The 21,501-nt window shown below is 37.0% G+C and overlaps 1 protein-coding gene across 1 annotated transcript in view; it reads right to left on the minus strand.

Annotated features, from left to right (window-relative positions):
* Positions 1 to 630: 630 nt before the first annotated feature.
* Positions 631 to 21,501, minus strand: part of LOC126471165 (CLIP-associating protein 1-A-like) — a 247,583-nt gene continuing 226,712 nt past the window's right edge. The window contains 4 exon segments of the mRNA XM_050099268.1: positions 631 to 946; positions 7,530 to 7,736; positions 14,227 to 14,404; positions 17,529 to 17,694. Coding sequence (XP_049955225.1) covers positions 743 to 946; positions 7,530 to 7,736; positions 14,227 to 14,404; positions 17,529 to 17,694 — 755 coding nt within the window. The 3' untranslated portion in view covers positions 631 to 742.

Consider the following 21,501-nt stretch of genomic DNA (forward strand, 5'->3'; position numbering starts at 1 on the left):
CCGTGGTGGATGAGCTTACATAATTAACAGTATCACATATATACATCCATGCACACTGAGTAGTACAGTTTGTTTAACATCAAATTTACACCTTAGGAATGGTTGTGAGATTCATTTGTCATTTGTAATTGACCACTATTAAATTATAATGCTTACAGCGCCATCTATTGTGACATTTTGTAAGTATTTATTTTTCTTCTGCCATACGTTTTCCCCCTTCTCCGATAATATTCCGTTGCAATTTGACGTCATTATGACCAGTGGTATTATTTCTACAGTGGTTTGAAAGTTTAACTTTAATTATAATTACCCTGTATATTTCGTAGCAATACAGAATGTAACAGAATTGGTTCCAATTATTGTGTGTCATTTCACTGACTGTGTTTCATATTGTCACCGGTTGTCAAATTAGTTGAAAAGCCACTAACATAAAACATTTAACTGCTGGTATCTGCACCTGTTACCAGTATTGGCAGTTGGCAGAAAATGTTACTTACTTCCTGTTCACTGTTCATTCACACACATGTATTACACTGAACTAAATATGTGCTACAATAATTTCTGTAGCTATAAAACAACGCAATGAAATATATATGGGAATTAATGGGTGAAAAATAAATACATGCAATATACTGTTTATTTTTGGGCTTTAATAACTGGAAAACTCTGTTTCGTTAAAAAAATTGACAAGCACTGGAATGATAGAATACATTAAAGCCAAAATTAACGAGTATTAAAAGTTTCACGACGTTGTGGTTTTTGGTGAAGTGATGCCACTCGAACCACCATGGTGCGATCGTTTGATATACAGGTGAAGAAGTTTCAGCTTACCATTGTTTAAGCTAGCTAAATGCGGTTGCAAAACTGCCTCTCCAACAATACCGTGTAATTCAACCATACAAAATACAGCAGATTTCCTCACAGAACTTTCTTCGTTATCATATGCCTGTAAACAAAACAAATTATTTATTGAAATAAAAATGAGATAAAGTAGCTAATTAGTCCTAGAAATGTTAACACTTAAAATTTATCTAAAATAATGTAAATATCTGGAAATGATCAAAATATTATATGTTTTGTTTTTATGGTATGGGGTGATATTTTGTTTTTATTTCAGGCTGTACTCTTTCTTTCACACCATAGCACTTTTTTGCTTGTTACATGTGTGAGTCTCCCAAATTAATGATATAACTGAATAATATTTAAGTTGGGTGATGTTAACTAGGCAAGTCTTTAATTTCATTTTCATTTTTAACATAACTCTGAATACACTCTGTTGTAAATGATACTTTTCAAACCCCCATTTCCTGTATTCCTGCTGGTCTGTTGATCGATTATATGACATTTACTTATGAATGCAAAAAAGATTATGTCCCTGTGATGCAGAGTTATTTACAAATACCAATTTCTCATTAATGATTTTCCTAATAGTTGAATGTTTGTGTTACAACTGACATCTATCACATAGCAGTTCACATCATATAACAAAAATGTACACAATGTATCACAATATTTCTAATTCACTACCTTCTAATACCATGTCACCCAAAATATGTCTGCTTGTGTCTGTATGTGTGGATGGATATGTGCGTGTGTGCGAGTGTATACCTGTCCTTTTTTCCCCCTAAGGTAAGTCTTTCCGCTCCCGGGATTGGAATGACTCCTTACCCTCTCCCTTAAAACCCACTTCCTTTCGTCTTCCCCTCTCCTTCCCTCTTTCCTGATGAGGCAACAGTTTGTTGCGAAAGCTTGAATTTTGTGTGTGTGTTTGTGTTTGTTTGTGTGTCTATCGACCTGCCAGCGCTTTTGTTCGGTAAGTCACCTAATCTTTGTTTTTTTATATATAATTCACTACTTACATTCACAATATATTATATATCATATTCATGGCAGCAACAACAAGGATTGCAGATGTTCAAAAGTGATACCACAATTATTACATACAGACATCACACAAACTTTGTTTAATTCTGTATTGGACAACACAGAGTTAAAAAATAATCAGTTCTTCTACTAGAAGCTTATTATAACTTCAGAATAACATTGGAAAAGTTTTACAAATAGAACAAAGAAATGCCAGGTTTGAAATAATATGGAAACCAGAAAATTCTGTCTTTCATACAACATAATGTCAAAAACCATGCAAAGGCGATAGGTTTGGACAGTAGTGCAGAACATCAGTTCAAATGTCTTGTAAGGCTTTACACTTTGAAGAACACACAATTTCAGCAGAGACAAGTAGAAGATACAAGAGTGCATCAAGGGGGCCCCATAATGCAATACATGTCATTAGCAAAATCTTAACAAACTAAGTTTCAAGACTTTCCACCACCATGTTACTGCCAATGATATTCAACAACTGTCCACACAATCATGCTTCTTATTGTTGTAATATGGAATTACAATATCACAACAACAAAGGTGCCATCTATCACCCCAACGGATTAAGTGCTTGAGATAAACAGCATTCGGTCATTTGTGTTTCTGTATATAGGGTGAGTCAGGAGAGAGGGTACATACTTTTAGGGGTGATAATAGGTGATTCTGAACAAGAAACTTAATATGGACATACGCCATATTCTGAATGGTTTCCGACATAGATCACATTCAATATACACTGTTATTTGTTTTTTCGTATTATTCAAACATTGTCATTGCTGACAACATAACACAGCAGTGTACAGGAAGTTGTGACGAGCAACTTGACAGGGGCACTTGTGGTCTATTAAGGCAGGAAACTACCTCAAATTGTCATACAAAAGCTACCTAAGCTATGATGCGTACACATTGCGTGAGATTTTCAATATTCTCATGTTCTCTTCGCGAGCACAGACTATTAGCCCTAGAGAGAAAATAAATGGTACCTTTTTTGAAGGAAATTTAATATAGTTTAATTTTGCACTGAAAAATGTTTACATGGGAAGGAGCAGGTTTCGAGTTATTCAAGAGAAATAGACAACAGTAGTGTTAAATATAGGGAATGTGTCTATATGAAGTTTTTTTTTGTTGTTGTTCACAACCACTAATACAATCACTCCTCAATGTGTATACCTTTCCTCCTGACTCACCATGTACACAACGAAGGAAAAAGAGAGGGGGGGGGGGGGATGCACCAAATCTGTTTCTGTTTTCATACTGTAGCATTTCAAAGTTTGCCAGTTTTTACTATTTTAACACCACAATGGTGCAAAATGATGCTTGCTAAAATTATGAATCTAAATTATATTTTTCATTTAACATTGTATTTGCATGTAACGTAGTGGTAGTTACGTAATACCTTTTAGCAAATTCACCAAGGCAGCATAACATCTACATTTACATTTTGGTTTTCAGCATTATATTACATAAAAGAAATAAATAAAATAAAAATAAATAGGGGTCTCTGTTTCTACATGGTATTTTTCTACAAAATTTGTTTCTGCGCAAACATTTGTATTTTTTAAAAATCTTTTCAGTGTTATGTTTTTTAATAAATAATATTTCAACACCAAGGAAACAATGGCAACAAGTGTAGTCCATAACTGTGCAAGTGAGAAATCTTAATTAATCAAAGCTATAAAACAAACTGGCTCAACCAAGAGCAGTTTTAAAAAATTAAGTTGAAAATAAAAAATAAAAAAACTTCCTGATTTATTCAGTTTTTAACCACACTGTGTAAAAATAATACAATTTAAAACAGCAACATTTTTATTTGAATAGAGGATGGACTCTGAGCCAATGGAATGTTAGTGATGATTCTGAAGGGTTCGTGAATTGAACAGTAACATCTTTTCTATTTTATTTATTTCAGTGATAATCCCACACACCACAAATTGTAATATTTGCAAGCTACATTACAAGATAGGATCAAATTTTCTTCTCACAAAAGGGATTTCAATTTATTCTTTAAATTATATTTCCAGAGGGGTTTCACATCATTACAGATCCTACTTGCTTCCAATTTTCCTAATAAATCCAGTGGCTTAAAGTTATGGATACTTCTGGTTCCTGAAAGTATTTTAACTTCTGAAGGTGACTGATATACAGACTATTCCATGGTACAATAGCTTTGGTGATTGTAATATTACAAAACTGAAACTGGCCTGATTCACATAGGTCTTTGTATACATTCCTTTTGAGATAACATTTTAATTGTCCTCTCTACACCCTAACAACCACTTTTTTCATGTGTTGCAAAGAATAACTGTTCAGCCATTACTGATCTCAAAACTATTTTGATGGGAGAGATAGGTTGATCAAATTATATTCATTATTGTATTGGCTTGCACATTATCACTAAAATAACGACAGCTTGTGCTTATGAATACATTTCTTTGATAAAATCTGGCATAGTTTTTGAATTCTGTAGAACATACAAGTATCATGTTGCGTGTCATCTGGTCTGACATTTAAATGATCTTTCATCCTCAGTATTTCTGAGGTTAACTGCAATAGGTGTATAGTGCAAGAGTCAAATGTCCAACTGTAAGCTTGGGTTTCTTCCTGGGTAGTAAAGCAGTAATTTTCACGAAAGTCCACTGATACTGTGGCAACGTGTACATCCGATGACCATTTAAGGGTTGACTGTATAAAAATCATTGATTGGAGGTCAATTTTGATCGTAATTCAGAAAATGAACCCATTTCACAATTTCGCTGTGCCTTATTACACTGAACTTGTATCAACTTAATGAGGTTCTGTGTTGATCTGAATTACCCTCAGACATGCTTGGCAACACTGCTAAATCATCTATTATCATGATTATCGTGCTTTGACTGCAGGAATAAATTGTACATCACATACACAAAGTATTTATTGTTGAAAGGTTTGTGTTGTAGAGACAGTGGAAAATAAGCATAACAAACTTCCCCATAGCACGAAAAGATTAAAATAGTCAAGACATCCCCCAAGTAAAAGAAAAGAAACAACATAATTCTCAGTGCCTAATGTTCTTCTACATAGAACATTGTCCACCACATCTGCCTAGAATGCTAGGTGGTGTGGCTTCAAAACACAGAGCTGTCATAATTATTTTTTAACCATTATTGCACATAATACACTACTCGACAGCTGATAATTTAAAGCCACTCAGGTTTGGCTGTTAGAGGGCACAGCTGATTTGACTGCAGAGACAAACTGTAAACAACTGTTGCTTTGCATTAGGTTTTCAGGAGTTTGCTAAACATGATAAAAACATACATAATGCAGACTGTTGGCAATGGATTTAGATGCTTTTCTGTGTGAATGAAAGCTCCAATAGTTCACAAGCTTTAAAGTTATTTTTATTCAATACTAAAGAAACTATTCGTGCAGACAGTGGCAGAACTGTACACTTGCACTGTCTGTTTAAGTAGAGCTGTTATCGATATGAATTGACTTACATATGTTTACTTTTTCTGTTCATCAATGTACGTGCAGTTGCCAGCAGTTTAAGCATCTGTTCAGCAGTTAAAATTTAATTTCACTTGTTTAGTTACTGCTATTCATGTCTAGACAGCATTTTTGTAGTAAATGTTGAGTCATTACTGTCTGGTGTCTGCAAATAGTTCTAAATTCCATTTTTTACTCCGCCACTTAAGTGTCTATGAAATGCCTTTAAATTAACACATTAATTATGAGTTATCTCCAAGAGTTATTATGAGATCACTTATTATCTGCATCCATTACATAAATCATAGGTAAATTACTTAACACAGCCTCACAGATTGAAAATATTATTTGAACTTCAGCAGTGAGGGAGTCATATTCACATATTTACTTGACACATCTTGTGTTAACAACAATTTCTTTATTATTTTTTCAACTTGTATTAGCACAACAGAACCTGTTGTTGTGTGTACCGTCACAAGGGAAACTTACAGCTGTAGTTGAAATTGATTTGATCCACAAAAGTGTGTTAATCATGGATGATATCAGTTCAGGGTGATATAATTTGAGATGAACGTTTATAAAAATGCTGATTTCTTACTCCAGCTTGATCTGAGTTCATTTTTTGTGCTAATCTAAGACGGACTGCTTTATGCAATTGACCCTAAGCACGTTGTTATATTTTGACTGAAACTTTGCAAAATAAGAGCGTGGAACAAGTTTTTCCAATTTACATGAAAGGTTCATTATAAAATCTGTTATGTCTGCAGAATGTGTCATCATCTGTCTTGTTTCTGTTGAAACCCACTGATTAAATTCAATGCATGTTCTAATGAATGGTGCAGAAACATACTGAGTGGTGGTACCTTTAGCACTGGCTGAAATACAAGCTTTGGGGCAGATTGACCAGAATAAAATTAACTGCCCCCCCCCCCCCCCCCTCCAGGATATTCACTTTTAAAATTGGAATGCATTTCACACAACTTTTACAAAAACCAGCGGTTTCCCTGTTCATAAAATCTATTTACTAAATCAATTATCTAAGGTTTAAGCTTCACATCTCTTTTCAGGCTAGTTTCTGTTCAGAAACCTTATTCTTTAAAATATTCAGTTTTTGGTACAGCTAATAGTCGGGAGCTGCAAGAGTATTTCAAATGTTTTACCAAGGTAGATGCTGATGCAGCCAGTTATTGCAGTTTTTAACTTGGTGAAAACTGTTCCTGCATATCAAGCAGCAAGTCCATATGAAAAGAATATTCTGGCACTTCAGCATCTAATGCAATTCTTATTTTCTTTCTTACATTTTCCCATAATTTTCAAAGTTTTAACTTCTGTATATCCCTTTTTACTGCCTTCATTAAGTGACATAATAACAAAAGATAGAACCCTACCACTATATGACTTAAGTTACCATTCCTCCCTTTGTTTTTAAACAAAATATTATTCACTATTAAGAACAGTAACACTGAACACATATATTTCTTAATAATTATTTGTACATACGTTTGAAACAACAGATACTGTAAGACAAACTCATAAAAATTGACCTAAAATTTTTAACATAGCACACAAGACAAAACACCCTAGTGATTTTCTTCTTCAATTTTCTACTTTGCCGCTAAATGTCTGTGAAATGACTTTAAATTGAGATGCTAATGCTTTCAGGATTATTTTGGGTAGCCTTCCATTACCTTTGTGTGTTATACAATGTGTTCTTCAGAGTACTTAATCAGCAAATTTCCCATAAACTGGATGGTAAATGAAAAAAGAAAACTTAAATTTATTTTCAAAATATTATGAAGTATCACTCTGCACTATCGTGGTATTAAAAATGTAATAAATTTCAAATAAAATGAAAGAGCGGGAGAAACAGGTGGAAAGTGGGTGGGGTTGGGCATGTGTATAGAGCTGCTTGGAGGAAGGCAGTAGATGTGCTGGATATGAATACAGAGGGGATGATTGGCAGCTGCATGGGCTAGGCATGCGACACATGAGCACCGGAGCTGGATGGGTATTTTTTTCTTTATTTATTTTTCCCCCTTTTGTTGAACTCACATGAAAAGACCTCATACAGCCAAATATCGAAAGACTATTATCTGACAATGAAACCTGTTAGAGATGACAAAAGTTAAATAGTAATTATAGTTTAAGTTTGTTCTTAATTACTGAAATAATTCACTCACTTTGACGAGACTTTCCATTATTTCTTTCAGATGTGGTTCTAAAATATCTTGCGTAGTGTGTTCAATGACACGAGTTAATATTTTTATAGCTCCCAAATTCATTGGAAGATCTCCTGTTTTTATCAATGGACAAACTACATTAATGAGTTGTTCAGGAGGCAGTGATTTTCCAATAGCTGAAATGCAGTGCTCAGCTGCTTTCGACACCTGAAAAATATTCCACATAAATGCCTTTCCTTGTTAAAGAGAACATTTACTAAATAAAATAAGCTGAAGTTGCCGAGCATGGTATGCAACGTGCAGAATAAATAGTTTTATAATAAAAAAGAAGACACACCCTGTATTTCCAGTCTAAGCTGAAATTTATAGCTCCGCAATATACTGCTAATTCCAAAGAAAAACATTGATGCATTACGTTGATTTTATCAAAATTAGTTACACATTTTTGCTCTAGCACACTCTCATGCCTATACTTTTAGTAATCAATTAGAACTGTGAAAACTAATGTTTCATGGTGAAATTGCACAGGATAAAATGTGGTGGAACAATATAGAAAGGCCAGACCTACATGGAATGCCAGTGTAAGACTTTTTGGTCCTACAACGGGCCTTGCATGCAGATCTTGGGTATAGTGGACCTGCCACACAGTACTCGAGGTCTAAGGTAGCAGGATGGCATTTTTATCAGTCTTCTGACTGGTTTGATGCAGCCCAGCATAAATTCCTCTCCTGAACTAACCTCTTCATCTCCGAGTCGCACTTGCAACCTTCTTCCTCAATTATCTGCTGGATGTATTCCAATCTCTGTCTTCCTCTGCAGTTTTTGCCCTCTACAGCTCCCTCTAGTACCATGGAAGTCATTCCCTCATGTCTTAACAGATGTCCTATCATCGTGTCCCTTCTCTTTATAAGTGTTTTCCACATATTGCTTTCCTCTCCAATTCTGCGCAAAACCTCCTCATTCCTTAACTTATCAGTCCATCTAATTTTCAACATTTGTCTGTAGCACCACATCTCAAATGCTTTGATTCTCTTCTGTTCCCGTTTTTCCCCACAGTCCATGTTTCACTACCATACAATGCTGTACTCCAGACGTACAGTCTTAGAAATTTCCTCCTCAAATTAAGGCTGATATTTGATATTAGTAGACTTCTCTTGGCCAAGAATGCCTTTTCTGCCATAGCTAATATGTTTTTGATGTCCTCCTTGCTCCATCTGTCATTGGTTATTTTACTGCCTAGGTAGTAGAATTCCTTAACTTCATCTACTTCATGACCATTAATCCCGATGTTAAGTTTCTCACTGTTCTCATTTCTGCTACTTCTCATTACCTTCGCCTTTCTTCAATTTACTCTCAATCCATACTACGTACTCATTAGACTGTTCATTCCATTCAGCAGATCATGTAATTCTTCTTCACTTTCACTCAGGATAGCAATGTTGTCAGTGAACTGCATCACTGATATCCTTTCACATTGGATTTTAATTCCACTCCTGGACCTTTCTTTTATTTCCGTCATTGCTTTCTCGATGTACAGATTGAACAGTAGGGGTGAAAATCTAATCCTTCTCTTACACCCTTTTTAATACGAGCACTCTGTTCTTGGTCATAAACTCTTATTATTCCCTCTTGGCTGTTGTACATATTGTATATGACACGTCTCTCCCTATAGCTTACCCCAACGTTTTCACAATTTCGAACATCTTGCACCATTATACATTGTTGAACGCTTTTTCCAGGTCAACAAATCCTATGAATGTGTCTTGATTTTTCTTTAATCTTGCTTCCGTTATTAACCGCCAAGTCAGAATTGCCTCTCTTGTGCCTTTACTTTTCCTAAAGCCAAACTGATCGTTATCTAGCATATCCTCAATTTTCTTCCCAATTCTTATGTATATTATTCTTGTAAGCAACCTGGATGCATGAGCTGTTAAGCCAATTGTGCGATAATTCTCACACTTGTCAGCTCTTGCTGACTTCGGAAATGTGTGGATGACGCTTTTCCAAAAGTCAGATCGTATGTCGCCCGACTCATACATTCTACACACCAACGTGAGCAGTTGTTTTATTGCCACTTCCTCCAATGATTTTAGAAATTCTGACGGAATGTTATCTATCCCTTCTGCCTTATTTGACCTCAAATCCTTGGAAGCTCTTTTAAATTCTGATTCTAATACTGGATCCCCTCTCTCTTCTAAATTGACTCCTGTTTCTTCTTCCATCACGTCAGACAAATCTTCCCCCTCGTAGAGGTTTTCAAATGTATTCTTTCCACCTATCCACTCTCTCCTCTGTATTTAATAGTGGAAGTCCTGTTGCACTCTTAATGTTACCACCCTTGCTTTTAATGTCACCGAAGGCTGTTTTGACTTTCCTGCATGCTGGGTCTGTCCTTCCGACAATCGTGCCTTTTTCGATGTCTTCACATTTTTCCAGCAGCCATTTCGTCTCAGCTTCCCTGCACTTCCTATTTCTGTATTCCTGAGTTTTCCAGAACATTTTTGTACTTCCTCCTTTCCTCAACCAACTGAAGTATTTCTTCTGTTACCCATGGTTTCTTCACAGTTACCTTCTTTGTACCTATGTTTTCCTCCCCAACTTCTGTGATGGCCCTTTTTAGAGATGTCCATTCCTCTTCAACTGCACTGCTACTGAGCTATTCCTTACTGCTGTATCTATAGCCTTAGAGAACTTCGAAACGTATCTCATCATTCCTTAACACTTCCGTGTCCCACTTCTTTGTGTATTGATTCTTCCTGACTAATGTCTTAAACTTCAGCCTACTCTTCATCACTACTATATTGTGATCTGAGTCTATATCTGCTCCTGGGTACACCTTACAATCCAATATCTGGTTTCGGAATCTCTGTCTGACCACAATGTAATCTAACCGAAATCTTCCCGTATCACCTGGCCTCCTATCTTCTGGTAAACCTTCCGGGATGTAAGGTCGTGGTCCATGAAACTCTTCAGCTCCTAACGTTTCGTCCAGAGCTGCGCTGGACATCTTCAGAGGGGTGTTTCTCCTCCGGTGAGTCTTGCCGACTGACGGGTTGGACGTCTGAGAGCGACTTATATATCGTAGAAAGTGGGCGTGACCAGAGTTACACGTGATATGCAGAGATAACCTTTGTCAGAGATAAAACTTAACTATAGATCGTAATCTCGTCACGGATAAAACTGTCTAGCAATTCTGTAGTGCTACTGTCCAAATATCACTAAGTTTCATGGTCTCTTCTTTCCGATTAAAATTATCCCTATGTTTATATATTTCAATTGCTTCTCTACAAAGCCGTGGGTAATAGTTCGTTGTCGTAGATAAAATTTTTGTTTCGGAAAACTTCACTTGATGATTTCCTGGCTGAAAAGCGTGTTCTGCTGCAGCCGATTTATCTGTTTTTCCTAATCGGCAAAGACTTCTGTGTTCTTTTAACCGTGTATTTACGCTTCTTTTTGTTGTTCCAACATAAACTTTACCACAGCCTTTTTCCAAGGCTGACTGTTCGAATTTCTCCATGTAGAAATTAGCTACTGCAGGACCCAATGGGTTACCCATTGCTACGCCATTAAGTTGTTCATAAAACTCATTATTCCATTGGAAATGACTGGAAGTAAGACAGTGTCTGAAAAGAGCAGTCAGATCTTCTGGAAAAATATCCGTTATAAAATCCATAACTTCATTAACTGGAATCATAGTAAATAAAGATACTACATCGAAACTTACTAAAATATCTTCAGGAGTCAGAATTAAACCTTCAATTTGCTCAATAAAATGACGTGAGTCCTTTATATATGAGTCCGTTTTTCCAAAATATGGTTGTAAACGAGTTGTTAGATATCTTGCTATTTCGTACGTAGGAGAATTGATAGTACTAACAATCGGTCTCAGAGGTAGGTCCTTCTTATGTACCTTGGGTAGGCCATAGAGTCCAGGACACACAGCTTCAGTCTTCAATAAAGCTCTTTTTTCTTCTTTTTGAATAGAAGTGGCCGATTTTATCAAATTATTTGTTTTCCGTAGTGCGCTGGCTGTAGGATCTTTCTTAAGTTTTTTGTATTTTCCTGCAGTAGCTAATTTCTACATGGAGAAATTCGAACAGTCAGCCTTGGAAAAAGCAGATAAGAAACCATCTCGCTGGTATCGGTATGTAGACGATACATTTGTGGTCTGGCCACATGGTAGAGAAGCCTTAGGCGAATTTTTTGATTATCTTAATAATATAAATCCAAAAATCCAGTTTACCATGGAGAGAGAAAATGATAACAAAATACCGTTTTTGGATGTTTTAGTTATGAGACAGACGGATGGAAGATTGAAACAACAGATTTCTAGAAAAATAACGCACACAGACAGATACTTGCATAAAAACTCTAACCACCATCCAAAACAAAAAAGAGGTGTGATTACAAGTCTCGTTAACAGAGCCAGACGGATTTGCACGCTGGAGTATCTAGACGACGAATTAAAACATCTGAAGCACGCTTTTGAGAAAAATGGCTACTCAAAGAAAGAAGTAAGCAGAATTCTGCACCCAAACAACAATAAGCTTAAGGACAAGTCCGAAAAACGATGGAAGAATACAGTCTCTCTCCCTTTTATAAAGAAAGTAACAGATCAGATTGGAAAGATTTTAAGTAAACATGATATTAGACCTGTTTTTAGACCAACGAAGAAAATTTGTCATGTTCTTCGGTCTGTAAAAGATAAACGCGCTCCTCTATCAGCCAGTGGTGTATATAAAATTCCGTGTTCATGTGGTAAAGTTTATGTTGGAACAACAAAAAGAAGCGTAAATACACGGCTAAAAGAACACAGAAGTCTTTGCCGATTAGGAAAAACAGATAAATCGGCTGCAGCAGAACACGCTTTTCAGCCAGGAAATCATCAAGTGAAGTTTTCTGAAACAAAAATTTTATCTACGACGACCAACTATTACCCACGGCTTTGTAGAGAAGCAATTGAAATATATAAACATAGGGATAATTTTAATAGGAAAGAAGAGACCATGAAACTTAGTGATATTTGGACAGTAGCACTACAGAATTGCTAGACAGTTTTATCCGTGACGAGATTACGATCGATAGTTAAGTTTTATCTCTGACAAAGGTTATCTCTGCATATCTCGTGTAACTCTGGTCACGCCCACTTTCTACGATACATAAGTCGCTCTCAGACGTCCGACCCGTCAGTCGGCAAGACTCACTGAAGATGTCCAGCGCAGCTCTGGACGAAACGTTAGGAGCTGAAGAGTTTCATGGACCACGACCTTACATCCCGGAAGGTTTACCAGAAGATATGTCATCCGGTCATGAAAGCTTTCATACCAAAACCTCCCCCTATTTTGATTCTTGAACAAGGTATTCGCTATTACTAGCTGAAACTTGTTACAGAACTCAATTAGTCTTTCTCCTCTCTCGTTCCTTGTCCAAAGCCCATATTCTCCAGTAACCTTTTCTTCTACTCCTTCCCTTATAACTGAATTCCAGTCCCCCATGAGTATTAGATGGCAGGGCAAACAATTTTATGGCAAAGTATTGCAACCACATGGTAGCCTCTACAGCACACATTTCCCATCAGACTGAGTATTGTTGGTTTATAGAGGCTGCAATCTATGCTTTACAGCTCATCAGAGGAATTAGTCTCATAAAAACATGGGTGCTGTTCACAGACGAGTTGAAGTTTAGTCTAGAGAAGGATTCTCACCATTTGTTCATCTAGTAAGTCCCTCTGAAATGTTACAATATTGCCAGTATTTAGGAAAATAATTAATACACTGCCAGCTTTGTCAATTGGGTCAATATCACGTTAAGAGCATGTACACCACCACAACGAGTTTCTAGGGATATTGTGATACCTGCTGTCTACACAAACAACAACGTGCAAAATTATGCACGCATTTTTAATCAAGTTTACAAAGCTGGGATCCATCTGATGAATGAGTATGCCCCATTACACTGGACTGGCCTGGTGGTCATATGCCATCACCAGGTGAACATCATTCTTTTAGTGTGGCCACTTTGTCCAAGAAATTAAATATGGTTGTATACACACGGTGTGGTATGCTATAGGCCACTGCTGACTTGTGTAAGGCACCTGTCCAGTAATGAGAGATGTTACCACCAGTCACACTGCATGCCGTGTTCTGCTGTAATGGAGTACTTGTGCATCCTGTGCTGTCACGTGAAGACACCACATACGATATGGGAATTTAAAGTGATATGCACATCAAATTTGTTAATTTACAAATACCTGAGAAAGTGTGTTATGCGTATAACTCTGTGTAAAAATATACACTATTTAAAATGAAAACAAATGTGTGTCAAGTGCAATTGTGAAGCTTCAATGGTATTTAAAAAAGCATGTTTTAATGTTTCCATTATTATGAATTATCTAATAAAGAAAGAATTAGCCACCATTTAAGTGACTGTATTATGGGAAACAACCATTTCAACTAGAGACTTTTTGCAGAGATTCTCATATTCTTTAAAAGAGGAACAATATACTTAATCTCATTATGAAACATCAGAGAACAATGAAAGCAAAAATTGGTTTGTAAGAAATCCTGTTTATCACTACCTTATTTTATACTTGAAGTATAGTATTTTATTGCATGCCACAGAGACAGTAGCTACAATATAAATCATGTACAAAAGAATGCGCATATTTTAAATGCCAGTAAATAAATATTACACAAACCTCTTTACACGGGTCACTGTAAGCTGTTAGCGTTCGCAGCACGATTAACTCTATGTACATATTAAAACAATGTCTCGCAGTTGGGTCTTTGATCATATCGTGTAGCACATTTAAAATGTACGTCTTCACTGGAGAGTGAGGTAGTGCCAACTGTGATACCAGAACCCTTAATAGAACCCTATAAAAATAAAGTAATGGCATACGTAAGTCAAAATCATACGTGCACTGTATCAGTAATATTAGGAATTTAGCTTTTGCCCTAGATGAGTACAATGTTCATTGTCAGTATTTAAAATGCCACCCACAGTCAAAGCATGTTTTTACATTATGTGCATCTGAATTAAATGCATGGAATATTATTAATAACAAAAATAATTATGATGATAACAACAATGCCACTGCTTAAGATGTTAATTACAATTTGTTAGCAACAAGTATGGAATTAGAAAGGTGATGGCTATAGTCTATCATGACATGTGCACTGACATGGCAATCACTCTATGAGCATGTGATAAAGGGAAAAATGAACTTCTATCTGATAGTTTCCAAGCAATTAAAACTGTGAAATATTCATGCCACGAATATGGCCAATACATACGATGAGCACACGAAAACTATCTGTTCATGTTGATATCTTCCCACTCCCTCCCCCTCCTCTCTTCTATCTATCTACCTATCTATCTATCACACACACACACACACACACACACACACACACACACACACACACACACACACACACAACATGATAATCATCAAAACATGTTTAATTAAGAGATGTTATGTTACTCTGATATTGTGAATGACTAAAGGTTTTTGTCAAATAATTCAATTAACTCTGATCACTTAAGGGTTACTTTCAGTCACTATGCCAACAATAAAATTTGCAACTCACATGGGCAATCAGTAGAAAATACACACAAAATTTTTGAGTCACTTTCAACATCAACTCTCTGATTATATATGTTCCACATGGCCATCAGTCAGCCAATTTCATTTCCTGGATTAATAAACCATCTTACAGGGGGTCACGTCTGTAACCATTCGGGGATGTGAGCTTTCTCTAGCATTGCAGGAAGTCATTTTTAACAGAAGAAGCTGATCTGCTCTTTTGGCATTATGGTGACCTTGATCATACAGGAAGGATCGAAGGAAGGACAACTGGAGTTGAACACCCCATCAATCAGAAGGTAATTAGAAATGAGCCAAAACTCGAATCAGACAAGGATAACAAAGAAAATGGCCCATGTCCATTTCCAAGGAAGCATCCCACCAGTGGCCGTAAGTGATTTACATAAACCATGGAAAACATAGAGGCTGGGTAGGGATTTGAGCCCCAATCCTACTGAATTCAAGCCCAGTGCTGTATCTATTGTACTAACTTGCACGCTCTACCTACTCAGCTAGCCCCGAAGTAACCCCTCTTCTAAATGCAACATTTTTAAATGATTTCAACTGTCATCATGATCTACTGATAGCTTTCATTAGAATTTTGTGTGTGCAGTTGGATGAAAAACAAAATCTAAATAATAAATGTAAGAGGCAACATGAATACTTCCATTATGAAGCTCACTATCTCCATGAAAGAACACTAACATTATCTCAACAGCTGCAGGTAATGTTGGAAAGACAGCTGCTTAGTGTCCATAGTATAGTGGTGGAAATTTAAAATCACTGCCCAAATTGTTGCAGATTGTTTTATATGTAATTAATAATTTACAGAATTCAGACATGACCAACAGAAGAAAAGGTGACAGATATGGACCAAAACTCCTCACAACACAAACAGGATGATGCAAAAGAGTCAAGAAGTTGTACACTGGTGGACTATGCAGGGGAACGGGTTAGAGAAAGCAACATTTGAATATTGCATCTTGAAAACTGACAGTGTGTATGGGTTCGGGCGGAGGGGAGGGGGGAGACAATACTACAATAACAAGTCCATCTCTTAAAACACCAAAATAAAGCACTATATAATCATGGTCAACACATAATGTCTTTTTGCCATCTGAATGACTTTATATGAGGAGCTAGAGGTTTTGGATAATAGAATATTAAAAAACATTAAATACAGAGAGAATTTCAGAGGCTGTGAGGAGATGGAAGTTGCTGTTCCTGACAACTGCACAGAATGAATGGTAACAGATTAACCCCAAAAGCAAAGAACTATTAGCACATACTCATAGCACTTGAGCCTCCACACTGTTGGTGATCCAATAATGTATTCGCCAGCTGCTATCTCGTTGACAATAGGCAACACTACTTCATCAGCTATGCACACAGATTTTAGTGTTGACACACCTTTATGATCTTTTTTGGGAAGTGAGCAAGTTGAAAGAAATGAGGAACTAAAAACTATCCTCACTGAAAGAAAAAAAAGTGTAAAATGGTACCCATATATTAATATATTTAAAAGGTTGCTAATATTTCAGCAGATAACACATTTGTTGTTTATCAAGCTACTGAAAAGATAAAAGAAGCCAGAGACATAAATGGCAGGTTATTTAAGTGATCATATATGTTTCAAAGTAATAAAGGTGTGTTATTAAAAATTTCCAGATCTTTCATTAATTTTCAACAAACAATTTCTGTGCTAGGGCCATTTAAATAAAATCCTGCAGTCCTGTAGCAGCCTTCCACACAAGTTTACTAAAGAGCACCAAACACACTAAAAGTCATCTTATTCACTTATTAAAATACTCTCACCCTTTTCTGTGTTTGTTCATATCATTTTCAGTTACACTACTTTCTCTTGCTGACTATCTTATGATGCTAAGTGATTTTTTTTAACTGTTTAGTCTCATTTTATCATTTGGCTTCTAAAAAGTGTGTATTTCTTCTGTAGCATTTACCACATTCTCTCATTCCAGTTTTCCCACTTTATGTTACAGACAGACAAATTTGAATGTCTTGAGACCAGGCTCATTTTTACTTTGGCTTTTTCATGACTGTATCACAAGCTGCTTTACAACACATCACTTTCTATGGTTATAGACCTGTGCCTTACAATATAAAGGCAAGTCAACAAATAATACAGAATAATGCAATCTGGGCGTAGTGTGCCACGGTAATCATCTGAACACCTACGACAGTTTTAGTTAAACAGGAAATGTGGAACCACTACCTGTATTACATACAATACTGGTCAGTTAAATAAATTAAAAGAAAATCAAGCTACTCAGTTACACATGAATGATGTAGAAATAACAAAATTATATTTGGACAACACAAAAAATGATGGTACTGTAATATCTTCTGAAACTATGTAACAGAAATTGCAGAACAAATTTTCTGAAACTTACTTGAAATTATAGACTATGATACCAACAGCTCCAGATTTTATTAGGTGTTTTAACTGAGAAAGTGCTTTCTTACTGTCTTGCTCAGATACTTTTGCATTTCCTTCATCATCAACTTTTAAAGTGTCAATCACATTCTGCACAATTTGACAGTTTTCTTCTACTAGAGCTGCAATTAAAATAAACAAACAAATAAAATAATTAATGCATTTTATAAATACACACTATCTGTAGGAAGATTGTACACTGAATTTGCAAGTTACAGATTTCAGTATGTTATTTACATATATTCATTTATGAGTGGCCAGATGCTATGGTGGGGTAAACAGGTTGTTAGCTTTAGATGCAATCAAAGAGAAATATTTGTGACTGTAAACTACAATTGGGAACAAACAGACCTTCTGACTATAGGTACCACCAACCTTCCCAGGAAGTGAAGAGACTGGTAGGCAGCTGCTCGCAGCTGAATGATAAACTGTTGGCTGTTTATGATGCCAATGTTCACAACCTAGTGTGGCGAGTAGATATGTGAACACCTACTGCACAGCAATTCAGAGATCTTGAATAGGGATAAGGAATCTAGTCTCAGGAGTAGAAAAAGGGAAAAAGTAACTGACATACTTTTGGGTCTGTCTAAAGACAGACGCCATGTGGGCACCATCCTTATCTGATCACATGTATAATAAGTTTGGGGTTCAAATGGGTGTTAAACACACTATGGCCTATAGGAATCATAGGAAAACAGACATAGGAGAGACTTAAACTAAAACTTATCTGAAGTCAAAACTTCGATAAGAAATCCAGTAGATCTTGAGGAAATGGCAGATGAAGTGATGTCTGGTATTATGACCTCATACTTAGAAAATTGTCCAGTCACCAAGACGTGCACAAACAGGAGCGTACCTGGATGGAATGATCATTTGGAACTGCAATGGAAGCAGGTAAGAAGAACGTTCAACTTTGCGAGAAGGAAAATACAATGGGCAAAATATTGGGATGCCCTTGCCAAATACAATCCTGCCATTAAGCAAGGGGAACTATCACCCTCGGAGATATTCTGTGAGGTGAAAGGTACAGCTACTAGAGCCAGATTTCATAAAATCCCCACAAGAATACCAACCAACCCAGGAGACACTCTAAGGAAGGAGGATGGCGGGTATACAAGGATAGCACAAAAGATCCTGGATTTGCTCCCAAAACTCATTTCCCTCAATGCACTCTAGCTGGTAACACAGACCAGGTTTCAGTTCCTGGAAGGTAATGATTTACAAGTAACCAAAAGGAGAACTGAGAATCTGTCAGACAATGTGTTGATTTCAAAAACATCACATGGGTGGTCCGAATGTTTCAACCATTCAAGTCACCAAGCTGAGACAGAATCTTTCTGGCTCTATTGCAACAAACAAGAGAGGGCTTTCCAGACACGTGTGCTGACTACTAAGAGTCAGCCTGGTAGCAGGAGCCTAATGCTTGGAGGAGAGTAAAGATTGTTTTCATTCCAAACCAGGGAACACTGAACGTTCCAAGGCTGAGGAATTGAGACCAATCAGTCTATCCTCCTTTATCCTAATGATATTATAAAATATGGTTAATGTGAATGTTGGGGAAAGGAAGTTAACTTAGGTTCCTCTACGTGAAAACAAACGTGCATATTAACTTGGCAAATCATGCAAAACAGCACATCATGAACTTGTTGGGAAGGTGGAAAAATTCTTTATACGTTCAGAAAACAGCTCCCTGCATCTTCCTAGATATTGAGGGAGCTTTTAGCAATACAATTTATGATTATAGAGTTTCAAGAAGACCATAGCATTAAGATTACGATATGCCAGGTGGATTGAAGACCATGCTGAGTTGACGATAGGTAGAAGAACCATGAGGAATGAGAAAATGTTGATCCTTTTGTCCCCACAGTTGTGGAACCTAGATGTGAATGAACTTGTCAAAGAGTTAAATACTGGAGGATACTTTGCCAAGAATACACAGATGAATTAATCATGTCACAACAATGGCACAATTCACTCTGTACATTGTGCAACAATGCAGCAGGAAATAGAATCTAAGGTTCTGTCCGAGGAAAACATTGTAGGAGGAGGATGACGAGGAACAGATTAATGTTTAATGTCCTGTCAACATCAAGGTTATTAGAGACAGAGCACAAGCTTGAATAAGGGATGGATGGGGAAGGAAATGGGCCACACCGTTTCAAAGGAAGCACGCTGACATTTGCTTGGACTGATTTAGGGAAATCATGGAAAACTTAAATGTGGATGGCCAGATGTGGGTTTGAACTGCTGTCATGCCGAATGCGAACCCAGTGTGCTAAACACAGTGAAAACTGTACTTTTAACGTTCATGAGGAAGCATATACAGCACACGTACCAAAATCATATGCTCTTCAAGGAAGTTCTACCATCAGAGTTGATAATGAAGTATCTATACATAACCCTTGATGGAAAACTATCTTTGACCTCTCACATTAAGAATATTTGTCCCAAAATCAAAGGTGCTATTATGTGTACTAAAAGGGCCTGTGGTAAAAACTGGTGTGTAAGTCCCAGGAGCACGTACTGGATATACACTTCTGTAATAAAACCTATGATAATCTATGGGGCTACTGTACAGTAGAATAAAGTAGAACAGAAGGTGCTTGACATACTACAGAGACTGGTCTCCTTAGCTATAACAGGCGGAATTAGCAGCACACCAACTGCTGGGATGGAGAGTATACTGGACAATCCTCCATTACATCCCTGGGTTACAACGCAGGCAGCAGAAGGGCATACAGGTTAAAACTTGGAAACCTATAGGATATCCAGAATCCCACACCAATTTAGTAAATGTAGTTAAGTATAGGAATGGTCAGGGAAATGCCAGCTAACTAGACAATAGCTTCCAGCTGCTTCAATAAACATTTCAAGACAACAAATGGCAGTCAGGGGCAGTGGAAGAATGAACCACAATACCATTCATGAGAGACAGTCTGGCTTACTGGTGGATTGAAAACAGACAAAAGTGCTGGGGACAGGTTACAGCCTAGACATGAGAAAGCAATCTCAGTAGGGAAGCTGGCAACAATATTACTGAAGGAAGTCTTTGCTATTAGAGAGTGTGTGTGGAAGAGAATCTGCCTAGGTGCTACAAGGATTGTGGCAGTTGCATTCACTCAGACAACCGAGCAGCTCTGAAATCTCTACCAGCCCCAGAAACGAGATCAAAGATCATCACAGAATGCCATAAAGACGTTCTGAGGCTCAGGGATTGTCACAGGGTGAACCTGCTGTGGTCCCTGTTCACCCAGGAATTAACAGCAATGAACAACGCTGAACTGGCAATGACAGGAGTGACTACTCTATTTATTGGGCTGAAAACTGTCATAATCATCACCGAGGTGATGGAAAAACCACATAGCTGCATTAGTAAGCAGCATGCAGAATATTGGACTAAGATCCAAAAACAAAAAATTGCAAGCTAATGATGCCAAACCCATTATTTAACATACGTCCTATAATTTGAATGATAGATGAAACTCATTTTAGGAACAATAAATGGCCATGGGAACTTCAATCAACACTTGCACAGAAAGGATATGGAGGGCAATAAAACTGCACCACATTCAATTTTCCAATGCAAATTGTTTGAGGCCAAAAGACACAGTATATTCAGGTCATTAATTCCTAAACAAATTGTGTATAATAAAGACCTAGAGCAGCCACTATGAAACTAGGCACCTCAAGGACACACCTGCTCCCTGAAGTCTGCTGGCACATAGCATTGCAATTCGCTCACCTGATAGCTTTGTTGCCACATGTAATATCTTAAAAATTCCTTAGGTGAGCACCGGCTGAACGTTCAGTGTTTCCATGCGATATCGTGTGTTCACTTGTGGTTTCAGTCTCCCATGGAACAGTGCATTGACCTGTGTTTGGTAGTGAGCGAAATGCAAGAGCAAAGGCCTGCACATAGTGCCACTCAG

This window comes from Schistocerca serialis, chromosome 3 (genome assembly GCF_023864345.2).
Source record: "Schistocerca serialis cubense isolate TAMUIC-IGC-003099 chromosome 3, iqSchSeri2.2, whole genome shotgun sequence".
Lineage (NCBI taxonomy): Eukaryota > Metazoa > Arthropoda > Insecta > Orthoptera > Acrididae > Schistocerca > Schistocerca serialis.